The sequence below is a fragment of the Leptidea sinapis genome, chromosome 38 (assembly GCF_905404315.1).
Source record: "Leptidea sinapis chromosome 38, ilLepSina1.1, whole genome shotgun sequence".
Taxonomy (NCBI): Eukaryota; Metazoa; Arthropoda; class Insecta; order Lepidoptera; family Pieridae; genus Leptidea; species Leptidea sinapis.
Genome location: NC_066302.1, coordinates 1,213,063 through 1,229,428, shown reverse-complemented (window position 1 = coordinate 1,229,428; position 16,366 = coordinate 1,213,063). Strand labels below are relative to the sequence as shown.

Here is a 16,366-nt window from a genome sequence, read left to right as displayed (position 1 = left end):
GCTTATTCGCTTCTAGTTGCCGATCATCGTCTATAATCATCATAGTGATCGAGACGATCGGTGACTTGTCGGTTTTTCAGACACATATCGAAAGGAATTTGCGTGTAGTTGCGTGCGTGTGCCCACACGATCGCTGGTCAATCATTCACAAGACAGTGAGAGAAGTCGTACCGGCGTTATTTTGTTTTCATTATCCTTCCTGTTTATCCACATTGAGCAAGTACGATGCAATGACTACTGGGTCAAATGAAGAAACATTTTAATTCGTAAAACTTTATCAGCACTACCCAGAAATATGGATTCCCAAACATAAATATCACAACACGGACGAGTAAAAAAATAAGGACTCCGTGTCACCCTATATAGAGTGCGTTTCATCAAATATTTCCTATGCCGTCATGTTGGTAGCATTGGTTGTCAAAAGTGTCAACACGGTGTGCCGCTGCTCCAGATTTTCACAAGTTAAATTGAGATTCAGTCATAAATCATGCCGAAAACATTAAAAAGTGGTGAAAGAATGATGGTGTTGAAAGTGAAAGACTTTTGTGAGCGTGAAAAACGTAACGAGGCCCCACTTATTCCATTAAGATGTGTACAAGCTCGGGTCGCCGCCATTACAGGTAAGTCAAATAGGGTTGCCAGTGTCAGGGCCCCAATTCTCGCGCCACCCGATATAAATATCGTGTGTGATATGACGTCCTGTCACTATCACGCGTCCATGTTTCTCCGTGCGCGCAAACGAGACAGGTCATTATATCGTATGTGATATGCTTATCGGGTAATTCGAGAATTGGGGTCCTGATTACCAGGTCCACGACTAAACTCAAATTATTGTGTCTTAACATTCTAATATTCCTATTGTATTTTATTCTAATTACCTATAGTATTTTTAGTGTTAATTCACTTGACCTTTTTAATAAAGTACCTAGGTACAAGAATCTGACAATAGTCAGGGTCTGAATTATTTGTCATTTGTTAATAACTAAATAATAATTGTTGCACTACAAAAGTAGAACTAGCTATCTTCTACCTATTGAAAGCAATAATGTAGGAGTAATGTGCTCTTGTTATAATTTATAAAATTGAATTTTCTTTTAGGAATATCTGAAAAGACCGCGACGAAAATTACTAAAGAAGGTAAAGTGGCAGCTTCAACGTCGACTAAAGTGACTACTCCTCGCAAAAGTGGCCCACGACGAAAAACCCACGAACTGGATGATTTTGAACTGTGCGCTATAAGGCATAAAATACATGAATTTTATTCTGTAAGAAAGGAATTGCCTACATTAACAAAACTATTGCATGAAATGCGAAATGAGATAGATTATAAAGGGAGCCGCACCACTTTGTGGAGAATTATAAAAAGTATGGGATTTTATTTCAAAAAATGCAAATCCAAGAGAAAGGTTTTGATGGAACGATATGACATTGTTGCCTGGCGTCATCGCTACCTGGAAGAATTAAGAAAAAATCGTCTTGAAACCCAGCGGCCAGTTGTATATCTAGACGAGACACACATACACGCCACATATTGCGCTGGAAAATGTTGGCAAAGCGAAACTGAAGAAGGTGTTTTATCTTCTGATTCTAAAGGCCCACGTTGGATTATCGTTCATGCAGGTGGCGCCATGGGATTTGTACCCAATGCTCAGCTAATTTTTAGATCTCAATCAAAATCAGCTGATTATCATGATGAAATGAATAAAGTTAACTTTAATAAATGGCTTAGGGAAAAATTCATACCAAATCTACCTCCGCAATCAATTGTTGTCATGGATAATGCCTCCTATCATACTGTTCAAGTTGATAAGGCACCAACAATGTGTCCGAAATCACAATTAAAGGACTTTCGTATTTGCCGACGATATTGAAAGCACAGCTGTATGAAATAATTAAAGAACATAAACAACTACCTGTATATGAAGCAGATGTAATGTTAGAAGAGAATGGCTATAAAGTATTAAGACTTCCGCCTTATCATTGTGATTTAAATCCAATTGAGCTTATATGGAGTGTGTTAAAAAGACGAGTTGCTGAAAAAACGTTGGCCAAGAAGCTAATAAAATAATGCAAATTACTGAGGAAGCATTTGCAACTATTACTGCAGAGGAATGGAACAAAGAATGCGAGCACGTCATAAAAATAGAAGACCAATACTACGGCGACGTCCCAGTAATAGATAGCGAAACGGAAAGATTCATAATCGAAGTAGGCGAAGATACTGATACTTCTGATGATAGCGATGCTGAGGATAATAATATGTCAGATGTAGATGAACATAATTATTGTAAAAAATTATGAAAATAAACATTTTTAGATTAAAATCGTGTTTTGTTCTCATTGAACCTGTAATATTTTTATTTTAATTCTGTACATAATTTTTTTATTAAATGAAAGATAATATTAATGATATTAAAAGTTATTCCCACGCCTTTAACAATAAAGAGGACTGAAATATTGACTGCTAGTAGTTAATAGGGACGACTCATCATATTGATTTTTTAATCTCCCTGAATTTGGGGTAATCGCAAAAGGGTAACGTGACAGCACTTATTTCCATTACTGCCAACATGACGGCATAGGAAATATTTGATGAAACGCACTATAACAGTGAAGCATTACAACAAGCCAGTTAATATATAAATACATAGCCACACGCACACACTTCTATTCTATTCTATTCTTCCTACTATGGCTCCTGTTGAAGGTATACCACAAGTTTGCCAATGTCACGTTAGAGTAGACCACCAAGCTTAGAGAATTTTTGTATCCTAATTTGTTTGGTAGTGATCGGTGCTAAAGATTGAAACAAGTTTTATTTTCTTATTTTATACCTGAAACAAATATACATGCTGTTACTCTAAAAAGGACATACACAAATATAATAACATAAATTATTACAAGTATTTAATGATATTATGACATCTGCCATCGTCTTTGGCGGATCGGTTAACGTCGCATTAAAATATTATTAAAATTCTGCCGTGTATTGAGAAATTGTGTAAAATCAATGCTAGGATGCAATAAAAGTGTCAAGGACCCTCACAAATAGATTAGTTTTTATCACACAATTTTTTGTTTTTTTTTTTCATAATACAAATTAATTCGATGTTTGGGACAATAAACCTCCGCTACGCTTGATAGTAATGTCCAGTGTGACCGTAAAAAAAGGGACTTTACTTGAAAAATTTGGTAATCCATTTAATAGTGTTCTAAGTAGATAACTCATTATCTGTTTCATAATACAGTGATTTATGATAGCAGGTCTGTCTTTACCAACATTTTTTTAAGTACTGTGGAACAATAATTCAATACGAGTATCATTCTCATCTTTGGTCTGGTGCATTCCAGTATCAGGTCTAAACATTAAATCGCGTGCAACGCAGAGCTACTCAAATTGTGGAGGATCGAGTACTCTATCAAAATGTCCATCACTTATGTATTTACTTAGCAACCAAATTATTACAAAGCACATAGTTATTTGTCCTCTACGTACTTATTTGATACGACGTCAGTGGCAAACAAACGAATTTAAGAATGAATTTTGTGTAGGTATTCTTAAAAATAAGAAATGGTAGTACGTCTTTTTTTATATCTGTTAAAACAAAAATACTGCACACAAGACATTGACACAGGAATCAAACCAGCAATCCGTACTTTCAAGGTTACTGTTTTTTATGTAATTTATTTATTTACTCATTCTATGCCTGCTATCTTTATTTTTATTTTAGGAAACAATCTGACAATCAAAAATTAAAAGAATCGGATTAAAAAGTATTGTGGCTATATACTATGACTAATATTGGGATATATAATATAGGGACACACTAGCTTAAAGATGCTTCACTTGTTAATATCACGGCGCGGAGTCTTTTTTTACTCGTCCGTGTATCACAAGGATAAAAATAAGGTAGGTATATAGGTACTCAGATATTTATGATTACTATGAGGTTTATAATCGATCACCAATATTAAAATTAATATTATTAAATCACGAAATCCATTATGTCCATCTTGACAAACTGCCGCTCAGTTACGGACTGATTACGGACGATCGTGTGGATACTTACACGACGATTAATGATTAAGTTGCCTATGACAGACGAACATACAAGAGCATATTATTCATGTTACGTCGAGCAGTTGAAGTTCAGAACAAAACGAGGGATGGTATAATAGAAGAGCTAGAACCATTGATCATAAGTATGCAGGATCATAGTTCCAGTAGTAGTTCAGACGAATCTATGGAAATAGAATTGTTAAAATCAGCTTTTGATTATAATGAATAAATACTGTTTATCTTCCTTTATGGCTTTTATTTTTAGGCTCACCTCAGCTGTGTAGTGGTTTTCATTAAATATTGTTCTTGCATTGTAGATATTTGCTACCTCTTCAATACTCTAGGTTCATATAATATGATCCCTTTGTACGTTGAAGTAATAATTTAAAATAATACATTTTAATACAAAGAACTCATGTCTCAAAAATGTGTGTACAAGAATTATGTAATAAATGACTGCATAAAATTGAAAAACCAAAACCATTAACTGGTAAGGAAATATCAAAAAAAAAAGGAAAAGTATCAATTTTTTTTATTCCTACTCTACTTCCTCTTTCTTCTACTCTCATTTCCTATGTTCAGCTTTCGTTAGCCAGTAAGATAATAGGAAGTACTAACATGTCATTTGGGTCGACGTAAGACGTCGTTTGGCCTTTAGAACCCCTTGGTACGGTGGGCATTTTTAAATATATTGTATAATATTAAGAAAAATATTTTCACGTTTAACTAAGACACAATTTCCTGAAATATGAATACTCACCCTGTGAATATTTGGATATTTTGGAATTAGTGTAGTTAAGAATAACGAAAGAATACAATCAATGAAATAAAAGTAACAAAAACTCTGAATTAGAAATTCCAAAACCTATAAATCACCTTTACCTACTGGCAAAACGCATAAAATAAAAAAAGGCTGAGGCTATTAATACGGCTACTGTACGAACAACTTATAATTATTAATACGGTTACCGTACGAACAATTTATAATTATTAATACGGGTACTGGACAAAAAAATTATTATTAGGCTGTTGCTATTCGTCCGGCAACTGGACGAATGAATTTAATTAGTCGTCCGATTATCGGATTAGAGAGAAAAAAGACATCATTGAATGAAATTTAACTGTTCTAACATAATTTAACCTAACCAATTTTAATGAATTGTAGTTGATAGAGCTTTGGTCCACGATTATAGTGATACCACTCTTATTACAACGTAATACACAGTTTTCAAGAAAAACCAAAATAAAAGTCTACCCTCCCCCATCCCTAATTTGTTAATGGGGGAAACGCCTACAATTTGGTTCTGGCACTCGCCGGCCGCTGCCGCGGCACGCTACGCTCGGCTCGTGCATTGTTTTAACTGTTCTAGCATAACCTAACCTAACCAATTTTTATAAATCATAGTGATAGAGATTTGGTCCATGTTTACAGTGCTACTAATCTTATTACAATACCCAATTTTCAAGAAAATAACGAATAAAAATTACAACCTCTGAGGGGTAAACACGTAAATAAAACACAGGTCATACATACATTTGAATAGGTAATTAAAAAATCAGACAAATGTGTTATGATAAGTTTTTAATACATAAAAAAGGAATCATAAAATTAAAAAAAAAAACACTTTCCGACTGAGCTAGGTCAACTATAATCTTATATATAAAATTCTCGTGTCACAATGTTCGTTCCCGTACTCCTCCGAAACGGCTTGACCGATTCTCATGAAATTTTGTAAGCATATTGAGTAGGTCTGAGAATCGGCCAACATCTATTTTTCATCCCCCTAAATGTTAAGGGTGGTCCACACGACATTATTTTTTTAAATTTGTTTTCTTATGAGTCAGCATTAAAAAATACATACAACTTCAAATTTTCACACATATACGATCAACAGTTACTTTTGTATCGCGATTTTAATATCGGCAATACAACGTTTGCTGGGTCAGCTAGTTTATTTATAAATATAATTTATTCGTCCAGTACAAATAGCCACTGAGATAAAAAAAAGTGACACCAAGGCGCAAAACCATAATGACGTTATTCGATATTTTGGATTTCCACAGATTGCATAGGAGGATTCAGGATTATTTTCTCGATTCGGCTTTGTTTTTGTTATTATAATTTATTATTATGACTAAAATCAAATATCACAGCATTGCCATATTTCGGCAACAAACAATTATTTAAATATTGGGTAAAGTTACTATGTAGTGTAAAAACTAAGAAAACATTTGATAAAATTAATAGGTTTCGATTGTAATTATAAAATTTATTGGTAATTTCTTATTATGACAATAACTGATTCGTGTTGTATAAGCATTATCACTTATGAACTGGAAATAATAGTTAGAATTAGATAAATTGCCCATAATTATATTGGCAGAAGCATCAAGCCATAATAATGGAAAAGAGTAAGCGTGGAAGAGTTCTTAATGGTAATACAAGAGAGATTGTGTTCAATGTTATCCAGTACTTTGATGAAGAAAAACGAATGAAACGATATTATCCTTTGGAACACAGCCATGCCCGCGCTTGTATGGCTACAGGGTTGTCAAAAAGCACAATATCAAAAATTAAAAGAGAAGGTTGGTTCTATTGACGAATGGAATATTATTATTTAAACACTCCCATTCTATCCTGTTAAAAAAAAATTGTAGAATATTAGCTGCTTATAATATATATATCTTAAACACCTCATAAACTTCACTATTTTAAAGTGAAAGTAGATGTTTACATTTAACAGCATAAAAATTATGTATCTAGTGGGGGACTTCTTAGCACAGTCAAAAGTATACAAGAATTATTGTGTGTCAGATTAAAGTACATCATAGTTTGTGTATTACTGGGCTAATGAGACTTAACAACTTATATCAAATAGACAATCACAATTGTAATGTTTAGAATTTTGGTTTTGAACAATAATTCTGAGTGGTGCTGCAGGTAATGGGCAGGGTATAATACTATTTTTATGAAAAAAGGGACGAGATGAGGAGGACATTCAGCTGATGGTAATTGATACACCATTCCCATTACAATGCAGTGCGGCTAAGGATTATTGAAAAACCCAGAAATTCTGCATGGCCCTACAATTGTGTTCATCACCTTGAGACATAAGATGTTAAGTCTCATTTACCAAGTAATTTCACTAGCTATGTCCTTCAGACCAAAACACAGTAATGTTTATACATACCCATAATCTAGCCGGCATCCTGTGCAAAGGAGCCTCCCACTGGTATACTTGTCTAATTTTTTGCCTCTTTTCATAAAAAATAAAATACCGATCTAATGTAAGATATATATTTTTCCTAGTGATTAATTAAAACAAATATTATATAATAAATAAATTAACAACATATTTTACTTTTAGTTCTTTTTATGAGTTTTATAAGTACTCACTTCAAATCTGTTTGCCTGCAGGTGAGCAAGCCAGAATAGAGGGCTCTAGAATAGCTACACCAAGTAAAGGACAAAGGGGCCTCCACAATAAGCGGGTGGTTATTGATAATTGTTTGTTATCAGGCATCAGGGAGATTGTTTCTGTTATATATGACGCTAGAGACATTCCAACTCTCAATAAAATTATTGCAATGGCCAAGAATAATTTAAACTACAATGGTTCAAGAACAACACTTTGTAGGATATTGAAAAAGAACCTTGGATTTATTTTCATAAAATGTAAACAAAATAGGCGTATTATAATGGAGAGAAATAATGTTAAAGCCTCAAGAATAAATTATTTAAGGCATATCAGAGAAAATGACGCATTAGGTTCAAAAAGAAGACCAGTATTTTTTTTAGATGAAACTTGGATACATACAACAAATAAAGTTGGAGGAAAGAAAATTCCTATTCAATCATGGCTGATAGCATGTGCAGGCAATGAATCTGGATTTCTTCCCGGGACAAAAATGGTATTTGAAGCCAAAATTAAAAAATATTTTTACAGTTGTATGGATAAACTTGAATTTGTTAACTATGTTCAAGAAAAAATTTTGCCTAATTTACCAGAAAACAGTATTGTTGTTATTGATGATGCTTCTTATCATAACTTGCATGTTGATAAAGTTCCCACTTTTAGAGACCCAAAAATTGAAATACAAGAATGGCTAAATAATTATGATTTTAAGGTTGATAGAAACTTGAGTAAATGTGAGTTATTAGAGATAATTGAAAAAAATAAACCTCCGGAAAGGTTCCTAGTTGATGATCTTTTCAATAAAAGAGGCCACATAGTACTCCGACTACCCCCTTTCAACCAAGATCTAAATCCTATTGTGTATATCTGGGACTTGGTAAAAAAGAGGTTTAAAGAAAAGCTAGCCAATTCCACAGAGAGCCAAGTGGAACAATGTATACATTCAGCTTTAAATTCTGTCACTGAAGATGAATGGAGGAACGAAATTAATGAAGTGAAAAGATTAGAAGAAGCACATTGGGTAAGAGATGTGACTCAAGAAGAAGACTTTGACAATTTTATTTTAGGATTAAGCCCAGAATCAGATGTGGAAAATAACAGTGAAAATGAAAATGGTTCTATGTTAAGTGATAGCTCATGGAAGTCTGACACTTCAGATGAGGGTGATGAATATGAAGAAGACACAGAGACTAATTCTGTGGAGCCCAGTAGTAGTCATAATATTACTAAAAAAAAGAAATTAAATTGATATGTACACATTATGTTTTGCTTTGCATGTTTTTATTCTTGAGAAATTTTATTCCCCATAGTATTTAAAGTGTGAAATCAATTTCCTTTCACTTCCAAACAGTAAGTAGTTGTTACACTACACTTTTTTAATTTTCTCTGGTGTTGCAAGCTTCACCTTTTGGGGGGCCTGCTGGTACGTGGTCGCCATTCGAGAACTTTACTGCCCCACCATCAATCTGTCCGCGAACTATGTGGTCCGTCCACTGTCACTTCATTTTCGCAATCATTTGGGTGTGACCTATGTCGGTGTACTGATTTCCTCATTTATGGTTCGATCTTGCAAGGGAACTCAGAGCATTGCCCTCTCCAGCTGAGCGACCATACCTTACTTATCAGGCCCAAAGTTAGCGACCATGTCTTGTACGATAAGTCCTCTCTGGCAACACACACTGGTTGAAAAAATTCGTCTTCAGACACTGTTATTTGGGACGAGAAGTTTCTTTTTGGGATGTAGTTTCCCGAACGCGAGTTGGATTCGACGAGAGACTATTTTCGCAATATTGGACTTGTCTAACTGGATTGTTTGTCCAAAGTAGACATACTTTTTACGGGAGTAGGTACGACATAGACATTTGACATGATCTTCATCTTGTCCATGTTCAAATTCAAATTCAAATATTTTTATTCAAAATAGGATGTGAAATCACTTATTGAAAGTCAAAAAAAAAAACTACCACCCATTCCAAAATGAATGCCTCAGGCCTGAGAAAAATGGGCGCAACAAACTCAGCGGGCTTTTTTTTTCATCAAAAATATGTTTTACAATTAAAGTAACATTTACAAAGTAATATTGTACAATTAAACTTTTTATTTAATAGCCTGAGGGCGGTCGCTCCATTCCCAATCTGAGGTATCATTAAGAAAGTCATTTATGTTATAGTAACCGTTACTACACAAACGTTTTTACGTTCATTTTGAGACCTATTCCTTGGGAAGCTGTATTGAGACCATCAAGCCTATTTCTTATGTATTCCATGGTCTTATGTAACCATGATTACGATATCGTCTGCGAATGGAGTATTCGCGGTGAGTCTCTGAGACTCTGGAGAGACCGCATCGCTGAGGTTTCGATCAAATCAAAGGTTTTCTCACAATCCACGAACCCCCAAGCATAGTGGCTGGTTATACTCCTCCGTTTTCTGTATGACCTGCCGCAGCGTATGTATTTGATCTATGATGCTAAAGCTATATCGGAATCCCGCTTGTTCGGGAGCCTGAAAGTCTATACATAGTTATCTCCTGCAAAATAATTTATCCCAATCATTAAGACAAAAATTTAAAGCAATAATCATTTTAACTGTGGCATCTCAATATATTCTTGATACCTACTACTCGGCTTTAGTTGTTATAATAAGTCTTGTGGGGCGATGTAAATGCTTTAACAACAAGATCCCATAAAATTTTCAAAACAAATGATTTGCGAAAGTCAAAAGAATTGTTGAAAGACGGTTATGTGGTAAAGGCAGTATACGCATATTAAACATGGAAGCAGTATTGTCATATTATCTACCGTTGAATATTAGCGCCAAAAATTCTTAGAATAAGTCAAAATACAGTAAACTATCAATGCATCCACGACTCCAAAAACAACAATAATCGTAACTAGAATTAGATTAATTAATTAGACTGTCGAAGAATACGCAATTATTTTTAAACTTTTTAGTGCATATTATATCTATTGTTTTGGAATAGTAATTAATAATTATAAAAAAACAAATTATTTTTAGATTTTTAGTGAATCTGATTTGTGTAGATATACATATTTTTACAATACAGCAATGAACGTAAGCATTGCAATATTATTACAAACTGTTCGAAATTTTACCACAAATCGCACCCTTAGGTACTGTAAGTCGTTATAGAGTTCCATTGGTCATCATATTTTACTACGACATTTGAATAAGTGATTCAGTCACTTCCTATTTTGAAAAAAATATTTGAATTTGAACAATTACTTGACCATAACGCCGCAGGAGTTTGTAAACAGTCGTATACACTACATTGTAAGAAGAGACTCCTTCCATTACCCATCTCGCCAAAAACGAAATAGGTATATTTACAATTTTTCACGGAACATAATAAATTATATTATGCTCGTAATTATAAAGTGTGTCATTATAAATGTTACACTCAATTCAGTGTTGTAACAATAAGGTAGATAAGGTTCTCTACATTTTTCTTTTTAACTATATCTATTTTGTTTGTTAGTTTTGTAGGCATTATTTTCGTGATTTTTAATAAATATTGTTTTTTCTGGTGGCAAACCATTTATTATTTAAAATAAAAAATATTCAAAAAATGTTCTTAGCTAATAATAAAAATTCATTATTTTCATGTTATAAGCATCTGTCCTTTGTCAGAGTTAATGTCAAATGAACATAATTCAATTAGGCTTATACCAAGCGAATTTTGAATAGTCACTATAAATATTTATTTTAAATTACTGAATTTACCACATCTTCGGAAAAAGTTGAGCTCGTGAGAAGAACATACAAGAAACTCAACAGCCTCTATTTTCAATCAAATAGGTAGTGTATTTTACAATGGCTGTAATATACATAACAAATTCGTTTGTAAGGTGCTGCATCCAGTATATGAATCGTATTTAAATAATATCAAATTTTTCATAAAAAGTAATAACGAATAAACTGTATAAAATATAAACTATATCGTATCTTGGATGCATCAACCTTTAGAGCTTGAATTCATTGTGTATGTAAGGATGCTTCGTGAGCATGATGGTCGTGATTACTGTCACAATTACTTATTGCATCCAACAAATACAATGATTTAGTAGCTGTAACAGGTCTTCCTGGCACCACCAGCAGCACCCGTTCACGTGTTGACGCATGGACCAGCTATCGCACATGTTTGAGGGAAGGAGGTTATAAAAATATTGGTATAACAAATAACCTTAGACAGAGCCACTTTGCTGTAAGGCAACGCATGGCAATAGGCCAGGTTTATTACTTTAGTGTGCATGATAAGCTTAACCAAAGAATATATTTACTCTAACGAGATCTTAACAATTGCGATGCGTTAGTGACGTTGTTTTAGTTTGCGTCCGCTGTTGTAAATAGAGGCTAATAGTTCGCCGCTGTTACTGTCTATCTAGACGTATAATTACATATTTATCTAAGCAAATAACTCAAGACAAGTGACGGAGGTTCTGTGACTGAGTGTAAAGAATTGTTTTTAGTTGTTCGTATTTTTTAACCGACTCCAGAAAAGGAGAAGGTTCTAATCAAACTGCACTTTTGAAGTGATAATTTTGGGAGGGTAAACCGCTTCGTAGCGTTACGCGTTACGGCGCTTGTCTGTCTGGCGTCCATTTCTTTTTCACTACAAAATCAAAACGGGTTTTTCAATGTAAGATCTGTCCAAACGAACTTCAACGCCAGTTTCCTACGAATCCATTTTTCGCTGCGAAATAAATGAAGGGCATGAAGTACACAGTATCAATACAGATTTTAAAGGTGCATTTGACAATGTCGATCAACAATTTGCTTACAGTGAAATTGAAATCCGCAAAGGTATGTGGTTCGCTTCTTAAATAGCTTTTATTTTATTTATTAAAGTGGATTTACGATACAACATTTATATTGTAACAAAATTAAGAAAGAAAAGCCTCCTCAGTTTCTTGCGCCCGTTCACATGTCTGACTTCTGCAGCATAATATTTCGAATGGGTGGTTTTTGACGTTCAATAAGTGATTTTAAATCTTTTATTTAATAAAAATATTTGAATTTGAACTATGTATGTGGCAGCCACGGACGAGTAAAAAAAGAAGGACTCCGCGCCGTGATATTAGCAAGTGAAGCATCGTTATGCTAGTGTGTGTGCGGCTACGGGGAATACTAGTTATACAATTTTTTCTCCCTTAAATAATCATATATGGCCACAAATACTTATATAGTATCGTTTTTACACTTTTTCCAACGCACGACGGCATTTTTAAAATATTTTATCGAGACTTTTTCTAATAATGGCCGCCTATCGGCATGTAGTGTAAGTGTGTGCGTGGGGCTATGTATTTACACGTTAATCGGCTTGTTTTGGTGCTACACTGTTATGTAAGGTGACATGGAGTCCTTCTTTATTTACTAGTCCGTGGTGGCAGAATAATTTAAGTAGCTTATATTTGAATTTGAAGACTATAAAGCAGCATACACATACCTAATATTATGCCTGCAACAAGCGTGACTATATCTAGTACATACATATGTTTTCCCGACTCCTTATTTAATATTCATGTAATTAATTAAATCTATCCCGCAGGTTTTGCCCAGACATATATACAGACAAAAAGAAAAAAATCTTTTAAGTATTTTGGATTGGATATTGTTAGTAGAATACCCAGTAAGTATTCTTGGAAAAAAATATATATATACTAGTGGACCCGACAGACGTTGTCTTGTACACACGTCTTAAATTTGAAAAATCGGTCCAGCCGTTAGGAGGAGTTCACTAACATACACGTGAGCAGGAGAATTATGTTATATGGATGGAATTGAGAATCTAAACGAATCTCAAATTTACTGAAACACACAAAAAAATCATCAAAATCGGTCCAGCCGTTTAGGAGGTAGTTCAATTGTGAATCTAACCATTCTCGAATCCACCTGAAGACACGCACCAATCTCAAATTCACTGGAACACACAAGAATCATCAAAATCGGTCCAGCCGTTTAGGAGGTAGTTCAATTGTGAATCTAACCATTCTCGAATTCACTTGAAGACACGCACCAATCTCAAATTCACTGGAACACACAAAAAATCATCAAAATCGGTCCAGCTGTTTAGGAGGTAGTTCAATTGTGAATCTGAACCATTCTCGAATCCACCTGACGACACACAGAAATTTTTATTAAAATCAGTCCAGCTGTTTAGGAGGAGTTCAGTTACAACAGTCGCACAAAAGAAATATATATATTAAGATATATGGACGGATTGAGAATCTAAACCAATCTCAAATTCACTGGAACACACAAAAATCATCAAAATCGGTCCAGCCGCTTAGGAGGTAGGTTTTTTTTAAGAAAATAAGGGACGAGACGAGTAGGACGTTAAGCTGATGGTAATTGATACGCCCTACCCATTACAATGCAGTGCCGCTCAGGAATCTTGAAAAACCCAAAAATTCTGAGTGGCACTACAATTGCGCTCGTCACCTTCAGATATAAGATGTTAAGTCACTAGCTACGGCGCCCTTCAGACCGAATCAGTAATGTTTACACATTACTGCTTCACGGCAGAAATAGGCGCCGTTATGGTACCCATAATCTAGCTCCTTTTCACGAACTCTACTTTTTCCGAACTTATGGTATATTCAGTAACTTAAATTAAATATGTGTAATGACCATGCAAAAGCGCCTACTTTAAGCCTATTTGAATCAGGTTTATTTGACTTCGACTTTGATTCGCCACCGTTAACAAACTTGAATCCAACATTATAATGTTGGATTTTTTAAGATGCATCAAGAAAAATCTGATATATTTTTGGTAGAGAAGAGGTGACTACAATATTTCAGCAATATTATGACAAAGGCAAGCTATGAACTGTTACAAGCAATATGAGGGAAAGTCTGTCTTGGCTAAAACCTCTATCAAAAGTTTGTCAAGAGCGCCAGTTCCTTATTCCAGTGGTTATCATATATTATTAGTGGTTCGTTCGCTCCTTAATACAGGATGCTGGCTAGATTATGGGTTCCACAATTGCGCCCATTTCTGCCGTGAAGCAGTAATGTTTAAACATTATTGTGTTTCGTCTCAATGTGTCGAGCGCAATTGTAGAGCCGCTCAGAATTTTTGGGTTTTTCAAGAATCGTGAGTGACACTGCACTGTAATGGGCAGGGCGTATCAACATAAAAAAAGACCACACACATCTTTAGCCACACAGCAAAAAAAGACAGTTTGGTTGGGAGGTGTTAATGCATCCAAAGCATAGCCCTGACATTGCACCTTCAGATTTTCTCTTGTTTCGGTCTCTTCAGAATTCTTTAGTGTCAGGGTAACATCTAGAGAGACAGAAGTCCCAAAAAGTTTAACAGAAACTGAATCACGCGACTGCTAACAAGATGGCATGAATCATCAAACAAAATGACACGTTTATTTAATGAAGTTCAACGTAAATAATAAAGTCTCGAGATTTTGTATAAAACGCGTTGAAACTTTTTCCCCAAACTGTACCTACCTTCATGGATTTTCAAATTTTGAACGGTGATTTGGTCCGCATCGAAATTTATATATTTCAGATCTACACACACGTAGGTGATAGATCTGTACACGAAGTTTTTACAAATGACTGATAAATCTTGTTAGTATGATCGTAACAGAGAAAGGCAATCTTAAGCAAAGCAAACGTCTCGCGTGGATATTATATAGTTATTTATTACAGCTATTATGACGGCAGCTCACGTAAGAGCAGACAGCATGTCTTAATAGTCTCGCCTTGCCAACGTCCAACAAAATAAACACTGCGCAGCGACTCTGCGGCGGCGCTGACCTAAAACTTATTCGGCAAAGGAACGGGAATCAATTATGGTCGGTCAGCGATCCGCCGGGAAAGAGGGCAACAAGCGCGCGCGCTCTCCGTGGAAACTTGAGAAAATGTAGGGGTGAAGGGTGTTGGTGGGGAGGGAGGGGGGCGGAGGCGCGGAAGGGCGCGCGTGCATCGATCGCTGCCGCTCAGTACCGTTCAGTACGCCGGGGCGGCCGGTTGAAGCGCGCGTGGGATGCGCTGCCGCTAAAATGGCCGGCACTCGGCCACTCGTGGTCGCTTGGTGCACCTGGTGGTGGCTTACTATCACAGCCGGTGAGTACCGCACAACTACATTACACACACTCTCCAAATAAAAAAAAAATAACAGCGATCAGCTGATCCTGTACCGTAGACATTAACAACACGTTTTTCGCACGTTTCACGAGTTTTCAGAGTCGATTTATCGCACCGTTCAGTACCGTAGAAACAGCTGATTCAGCCTCTGTTTAATTTATATGATGTTACGTGTTTTTTGAGGAAAATGACTGCAGTGCCTGCTGTATCACGATCGACCCTCCCTGTAGTGACTTTCGAGGGTTCAAGATCCTTTAAACAAGTCCTTTAAATTATAAATGAATGTGTTTTACGTGTAACTGTTGTACGATCTATATCATAATTTAATTTCTTTTGGGGATGAAATGTGTATTAGAATATACAGAAGTTATATAAGTTATTATTTTTAACTGATAATTAAATGTGAAATATGAAAGTCATAAAAATATCAAAAAACTAAACTCTGTATTATATAATCCTAAAATTAAAGAGATACCTACTTTTTCATTTATTGTTTAAAAGTATCTGTGATTTATAGTAGTACCAATGAATTTTTCATTATTATAATATAATTATTTGTTGGTTTTATGTAAACGTGGTTTGATCTTAATTATTTTGATAACTTTCGTAAATATTGCCGATGCTCTAACTATACTTAAACTTATATTACTCATTAGTTGATGCGGTAGTATTTCCTTCTCATAATACACGTTACTGTAAGATTATAAAATTTGCCTCTCGCCCCTGGATACAATGTCAAGTATTCATTTTAATTTTAAGTTAAC

General features: G+C 35.0%; 2 protein-coding genes and 1 pseudogene across 6 annotated transcripts in view; all 3 read left to right on the top strand.

Annotated features, from left to right (window-relative positions):
• The first annotated feature begins 383 nt into the window (after positions 1 to 383).
• On the top strand, positions 384 to 2,324 carry LOC126975899 (uncharacterized; annotated as a pseudogene).
• A 3,690-nt stretch (positions 2,325 to 6,014) lies between these two features.
• On the top strand, positions 6,015 to 8,738 carry LOC126975896 (uncharacterized). 3 transcript variants are annotated; one of them, XM_050824010.1, is made up of 3 exons: positions 6,015 to 6,255; positions 6,445 to 6,646; positions 7,479 to 8,738. In XM_050824010.1, exons 2-3 carry the CDS (start codon positions 6,463 to 6,465, stop codon positions 8,723 to 8,725), a joined length of 1,431 nt encoding a protein of 476 aa, XP_050679967.1. In that variant the 5' UTR covers positions 6,015 to 6,255; positions 6,445 to 6,462; the 3' UTR covers positions 8,726 to 8,738. The 3 variants fall into 3 exon arrangements, with proteins under 3 accessions (XP_050679967.1, XP_050679966.1, XP_050679965.1); XM_050824009.1 differs by having other exon boundaries at positions 6,016 to 6,336; XM_050824008.1 differs by having other exon boundaries at positions 6,027 to 6,646.
• A 6,734-nt stretch (positions 8,739 to 15,472) lies between these two features.
• LOC126975888 (protein kinase C-binding protein NELL2-like) overlaps positions 15,473 to 16,366 on the top strand; it is a 90,071-nt gene continuing 89,177 nt past the window's right edge. For all 3 annotated transcript variants that reach the window (XM_050823987.1, XM_050823986.1, XM_050823985.1), the window contains exon 1: positions 15,473 to 15,581. In XM_050823987.1, the coding sequence (XP_050679944.1) occupies positions 15,518 to 15,581 (64 nt within the window). In that variant the 5' untranslated portion in view covers positions 15,473 to 15,517. The remainder of the gene's footprint in view (positions 15,582 to 16,366) is intronic.